The sequence below is a fragment of the Pipistrellus kuhlii genome, unplaced genomic scaffold (assembly GCF_014108245.1).
Source record: "Pipistrellus kuhlii isolate mPipKuh1 unplaced genomic scaffold, mPipKuh1.p scaffold_m20_p_2, whole genome shotgun sequence".
Taxonomy (NCBI): Eukaryota; Metazoa; Chordata; class Mammalia; order Chiroptera; family Vespertilionidae; genus Pipistrellus; species Pipistrellus kuhlii.
Genome location: NW_023425515.1, coordinates 4,082,104 through 4,088,864, shown reverse-complemented (window position 1 = coordinate 4,088,864; position 6,761 = coordinate 4,082,104). Strand labels below are relative to the sequence as shown.

Here is a 6,761-nt window from a genome sequence, read left to right as displayed (position 1 = left end):
CTTTAAAGACCTGCCAAACTGTATCCCATAGTAGTTGTACCATTTTATGTTCCACCACAATACATGAGGTTCCAATTTCTCCTTGCCAATACTTAATTTCCTTTTTTTTAAATTTATTTATTTATTTATTTATTTATTGCCCTGGTAGTGGGTGTGACATGGCATCTCATGGTCTTGATTTGCCTTTCTCTAACTGCGTGATATCAGGCTTCCTTTCATTTAAATGTACATTTCTCTTTGGAGAGAAATGCCTAGTCAAGTTCTTTGCCCATCTTTAAATTGTCTTTTATTCAGTTGTAGGAGTTCTAAGAACTATATTTTTAGCTCAGAGTCAGCTCATTATGAGTTAATTTTTATGCATGGTGTGAAGTTGTCTAGTGTCATCCTTTTATGTTGATGTCCATTTGTTGAAGAGACAGTCTTTCCCCATTGACTGGTCTCAGCACTCTTACTGGCAATCGGCCATAGATGTATGGATTTACTTAGGACTCAATTCTATTTCATTGGTCTATACATTTATCCATATGCTGGAGCCACTCTGTTTTCATTATTGTAGCTTTTTAGTATGTCTTAAAAATCAGGAAGTGTGTGTTCTCCAGCTTTGTTCATTTTCAATATTGTTTTAGACATCATGATGTACTTTTCTTCATGTTTCTTGTGCTTGAAATTCTTTGAACTTCTTGGATTCTAATATCACGAGTAATAGCTCCAGAAAGGAAAAAGAAAACAGAAGGCAATAATTTAAGAAACTGTCCCAGACTGAAAGACATGATTCCGCTGATTGAGAGAAGCCACTTGGGGAACATGGTGAACATCACTTGGGACAAGAAGATCCAACAAAAGCTTCCAGAGATGGGGAAACCTGGCTCAAACAGAAAATCTCAGAAAGAGAAAGGCATCAGACTTCCGCATCTCCAGCACATGGAGGCTGGGAGGCAAGGGAGCAGCTTCTAAAAACATCAGGAAGGAGAAGGGATGGCGGCCAGATTCTTGAGGCAAGCACATTCCTCTTAACAACAGAGGCGTTAGGTGTCACCGAGGCAAGCGGCCTTCTTGCTTAGGAAGGCATGGGAAGATGCACCTCAACAAGGTGAGAAAGAACAACACAGGAGAGAAAACTGTCTCCACTCGGAGAGTTGTGGCAGGCCCGCAGCCACAGGTTGTGGTTGAAAGGGCCCAGGAGTGATGCTTTGAGGAGCAAAACAAACGGGCTATCCTTGCAGAGTCCCAGCCGTGGGAGGGGTGGCCAGGCACTGCTTTCCTTACGCTCCTGCTGGGATCTTGAAGCCCCAATGGCACAACGACATCCCATTGTAACCTACCTGAGACAGCAAGCTGCCTGAGTTGGGGTCACTGTTGATCTACTTGGCACCACCCCTTCCTCCTCATTACTGTGGCCTCGGTGCCCTCCACACAGCTATGACGGCTGGGGCAGGTGTGGACTCACCACTGCCTGGGCACGGCCTGAGTGGACTGAAGCGTCCTCTGGGTGGGGCCTGGATATGCAGCCTACCAGGCCTCCGGCTCCCTGAGCCTCCTAGTCAGGGAGCCAGTGCTGGGGCTCAGTGGAGAGCGCTGGGGTTCTTGTGCTGTTTGCTTGAAAAGCGAGGCTTGCTGGGCCAGTCTGCCAAGAACAGCAGCACAAGATCCCACGTGACCTCCCTGAGAGCACGCTGCCCAGACTGAGCAGCACACTGAGTGGGCACTTAAGTCAGGCCCTGGAACACTCAGGAACTCTGGTTTGCAGTGAGTCATTTCTTAAGCATTTCAATAACAGAACAGTATGTAACTTTTATGGTTCAATCTGCTTCTGTGATTCGGTCCAAAACAATCTGGCTCTTCGTCCCGGGATTGCTTCCCTGGCTGACGAGGAGCCCCTCAGACATGACCGGGCGTTTCTGCGGCCCCTGCTGGGTGGACTATAAATGAGTTAAGTAGGCATGCAGCGGCGTCCTGCCTGTTCACGCCGAGGATGGCAACGCCGCCTGCGTGAAGCAGGTGCCTTGACTGGCGGTGGGCTGTGAGCAGCCTGCTCCCAGACTCGGAAATATCTTCCCTTCACCCAGCAGCCATGTGGGGGGATAGTGACTGGATCCGGAACCAGCATCGGGCTCACTGTGTGCTCTTATGAGTCCACAGGTCAGCTTCCCCCAGAAACTGCTCTCTGCTTCCCTGCTCCATTCAGCCGCGTCTCCTCCAGCCCCTGCCTGCTCTGACACACTCCAGTCTGCAAACTCAGAGCTACACTAACACCCAGAACATTAACCACCAAGGGCTTCATAACTTGTGACATGGATTGCTATGTTGAAATAATATCAGAAAAAAATTGAGTTACTAGTAACACAGAGCAAAATATTTTAAAAATATACCTCATTTTATCTACTAGCCATTTGCTAAAAAAAAAAAAGCAACCAAAGTCATCAACCTAATTAAAATGCTCCTTTCGAACCTGCTGGGATAGTGCCTCTCCCCATTTTTGGCTTTTATGGGCTCAAATAGAAAATCCAAATACATTTACTTTCAGGATTTGCTAGATCATTACTTATTAACCCTTCTCTTTCAAGATAGGATTTTATCTATCATAAACAGCACATTTGACCTAGAATGAACCTTATAGTATAAACCAGTCCCTTCCCTTTGCAAACGAAGCAGGAAGCCTGGAGGGGATGGTCAGGGCTGGGCCTACCTGGCTAAGCTTCACATGCACCCTCTCACCTCTGACATGAGGAGTTGGAGTGACAACACAGTGACTGACTCCCTTTTCTGTCAAATCTCTCAGAACACTTCCTGCAACCCTACCCTTCATCACTGAGTGCTAATCCCCAGCGAGACGGGAAGTTTTAGCTGCACTTGTTAAAGAGTGCTTTACGTCTGCTGACTCACCTTAGCCTCTGGCACACAGCTTTGGGGAGTTAAAACCGTTCTGAAAGGTTCTGCCTGGGCCTGTAGTTTATGAGAGGCAAAACCTTACTCATCCATCATAACCCTCTCATTACTACTGAAATAATCAGATTTATGATATAATGCCAACACCCCTCCCCACAAAAAACAGTCACAGCCATTACTGGTTATTATAGGCTGAAGTCTTGGGCTCATTTTTTTCCTAGAAAATCCATGACTAACTGAAGTAATAGAAGATTCTTAGAAATAAATTACCAGTGTGGGGTAATCCTAATTTTTAAAATGTGCAGGAGTCACCACAAACCAAATGTCACCAGCAGAACAGGTCAACAACTTGAATGTGTTACTTACAGTGTAAAAGGAGTTTGCAGTGACATGGGCTTTAGAAAATGAAACATCCAGCCCAGCCAGTGTGGCTCAATGGCTGAGCATTGACCGATGAACCAGGTGGTCAGGGTTCAATTTCTGATCAGGGCACATGTCCAGGTTGCAGATTCAATCCCCAGTAGGGGGCATGCAGGAGGCAGTCAGGCAATGATTCTCATCATTGATGTTTCTATCTCCCTCTCCCTTCTCTGAAATCAAAAATATATTTTCTAAAAAGAAAACATCCATAAAGTGTTTCCATTTTTAATTTTTTTGCTTTGATAAATCAATTGCTTCACAAAAATCCCTTTTCAAGACAACAATCCAAGAAAACATAGTTACAGTATTCACGTTTTAAAGATTGTCATTCATAGACCAAACATAACTAAAACAAAGGAAGATTGCTGAGTCATTTCTGTCACTAACTGCCAAAAACGGGCCTGTCACACCTTCCAGGTATGTCTAAGTTTGAAAAAAAAAAAAAAATGTGCTTCAGCACTTTTCACACAGGTCAGAGTCAAGTCACCCAAGGGTGACACAGAACCGATTCCTTCGCATATGGAGTAAGTGCTGGAACGTAACTTGCCATCTGGAACCGAAGGCTGGAAGCTGGGTTAGTCCATCAGTTGGAGTTGTCTGGGTGCAGCAAAGCCGGCCAGCTATCTGCTCAACAGCTGAGCAGCAGGGACAACATGCTTACCTGGGATCTCAAAACATTCAAAAGCATCCTTCCTAAGGAAAGAACTGGACAACAAAGGATCTGTCTGTTACAGTGAAAATTCAGTGAAGAGGTACTTTCACAGGTTCTCTCCGATGCCTGGAAAACGGGTGTTGATAAGGAGGAAAATGACAACCAGGGCACCGGGCAGTTGTTTTATGACCCAAACAGCCATGCAGGTGGTTAAATGGGGAGGATGTTAATAAAACCACTGGCTGCGCCTGTCCATGCCTGCACTCTCTCTAAATGACCTTTGCCCTAGCCCCTGAAGGCAGTGACAAGAGCTTAGGGCTAAGACGCCCCTTCAGCTGCAGAGGCCCACGCCTTGTCGTTGGGCACATAAGCTGAATTCAGGCCAATTCGAACCCTGACATGCCGCATCCAAGCTGACCCAGTGTGGGCAGCCCTCGGGAACAATCTGCTGCCACAGTGGCCATGGTTTCTGGTGGGGAGAGAAACAATGACCTGTAAGGACCCTCCATTCTCTGAATGTTTTTCCTAAACCAGAGCAGGGTGACCCAGAGGGACAAAGGGGAAGGGGGATGGGGAGGGGAAGGTGGAAAGGGCTGGCTTCCATGGATCCTCATTTGGAGAAGCCCAGCAAAATTAGAATATAAGTGAAGCTAAAATGATCTGTGAAAGTTATGTAGACTTAAAATATTAAAAACTGTTTATAAATAAGAAATGCAAGTTACTTTAAAATAGTATGCTCTCCCCAAAGAGTTGACAGTCAAGCTTTTCTTTTTAAAGCTGCTGAAATACTTTAAAAAAATTCCTATTGTTTCTTTCTGCCTTCTAGGTTACCTAGGAAGTACTTTCCTATGATTAACTTTAATACATTTTTTAAGGAAAAGTCAGTCCCAGAAAATAATCTGCACTAGCTCTGAACACCATTCAAAGTAAACCTGGTCCATAACCAGTTACTGCTGCTGAGTCTCAAGAACTAACGACCTTCCCGACATGAGAGCTCCTTTGGGACACACTGAACTCATTCTGGGAGTCCATACAGACCTGCTCTAACACAAGGCGCCCTGTTTTCTCTCTGAGAAAAAACCCCAATGGCAAGCGGGCAAATGAAAACAACCAAAATAAACAAAAAACCTCGTCTACAATTTTGATTCGTCTTGTCACCAGGAAACGGAAGTCCTAACATTATTCCAAATCTCTGGAAATTCCAGAGTAACACATACAAGGGGGAAACCTCGGCCCAGGACCAAGGGTAACGTGTGTGGCCAATTGCAGAGCGCGCACTGCTTGTCAGCACAGTCCTGCTCACTTCGTGGGTATCTGCTGAATATGAAACGAAGCTGAATGGTTTGCTTTACCCTAGCTCTGAGCCAGTGGGGCAGAGGGCATTTTATATTAGTTTATAATAAACATTCTATGTATAACATATGGCTGCCTAAAAAATTCTAAACCAGCACACATCTAACATGGGATAGTCTCCATTTAACTATAGTCAAATTTAAATTAGACTGAAATATGTATGGTAAGAACTAATTACTGGCTACCATTTCGTTTAACTAAGTCCTACTTAGCAAATACCTTTAGATATATGTTTAGATTAAGTGGAAAATGAAATCTGAGCATTTACATGTAAACGAAAATTTGACTACATATCAAAATTTCATTAAATAGTTGTTTCTTTTGTAGTAGTAAATGTAAATGACTACCCTAACTATATTGGGGCAGGTTCATTAAATTTGGTCAATTCATAACACTCCAAATTGAAAGTTAGCATGTAGGATTTCTTCTCTAGAAATTTTATCCTTAATATAGTCATAATCCAATTCATAACGAATTTATAAAAATAGCTTTTTATCCAATAATTCCAGCAAGGTAAAAATAGGAGTTTCTTTTTATATATAGCAAACGAAACAGGCTCACTGACTATGAGAACGTAAAGGTACTGGAGTTGCCATACATTCACCACAGAGCCACACCAGTCTACACTGTGTCCTGTCCACCTCGCACTGGCAGTCTTAAGGTGCAGAAGCTTCTTTCAAACCTGTGGGCTACGCAAAGGAGCCAGCCCACGGGGACCTGCTTTAACCACAGAACGCATTAAAACTGCATAATTTTTTTTTAAAAAAAGTTCCTTAATCTACTTAGGGGCTCATAGGGGTTTATCATTTGTCACGTACTTAGCGTTAAACCTTTAAAGAATGTCCTTGAAGACCACACGCACGCGCGCACTCACTGGAAAGAAGTCGCTGCACCAGCACAGACGCCCTTGAGCTTGCTATGAAATACAAAAGTGCACTCTTCTATATCTACATATAAAACAGATCAGAAATAAAACTGTGTAAAATGTTTGCTGTGCAAACTATAAAAAGCCAGGCCCGCTGCCCCGGGTCCTGGCGCCGCCCGGGGTCCTCGGCGCCCTGGGTCCTGGCCGTGGCCTACTGCAGGGAGTCGCTGTTCTCCAGAACCAGCCCGCTGATGTGGGTGGGGGTGAGCGCGGCCCCGCCAGCCCCGGGGCTGTCCACGGACTCGTCCTCGCTCTGCTCCGCCATCATGACCTGCTGCACGGCCAGGGTGGCGCCGTCTGAGGACAGGGACTGGAGGCTGTCCACGTTCATGCTCACGGGCGTGGTGATCGTCACAACAGCTCCTGTGGCAAATCGGCAGAAACAGTGGCGGTCACTATTCAAATTAGTGCTCAGTGGAGGAAGACACTGCTAGCCAACTGGGTGCCATGTGCTCATGTGGCCTCTCATGAAGACCCGTGTGTTTCTGGGGTGCTCGGCAGGGGTTTAAGAAACTCTAGAATTCG

General features: G+C 45.2%; 1 protein-coding gene across 11 annotated transcripts in view; it reads right to left on the bottom strand.

The window, feature by feature from the left end:
* Window positions 1-3,515: 3,515 nt before the first annotated feature.
* The window catches only part of PKNOX1 (PBX/knotted 1 homeobox 1), a 54,710-nt gene continuing 51,464 nt past the window's right edge, over window positions 3,516-6,761 (bottom strand). For 5 of the 11 annotated variants that reach the window (XM_036446700.2, XM_036446699.2, XM_036446710.2 and 2 more), the window contains 2 exons: window positions 6,392-6,599; window positions 3,516-4,427 (listed from right to left, as the gene is read on the bottom strand). In XM_036446700.2, the coding sequence (XP_036302593.1) occupies window positions 4,277-4,427; window positions 6,392-6,599 (359 nt within the window). In that variant the 3' untranslated portion in view covers window positions 3,516-4,276. Of the gene's footprint in view, window positions 4,428-5,730; window positions 6,001-6,073; window positions 6,600-6,761 lie in introns of those variants that run through there. The other 6 variants (XM_036446702.2, XM_036446704.1, XM_036446707.1 and 3 more) reach the window with 6 other exon arrangements.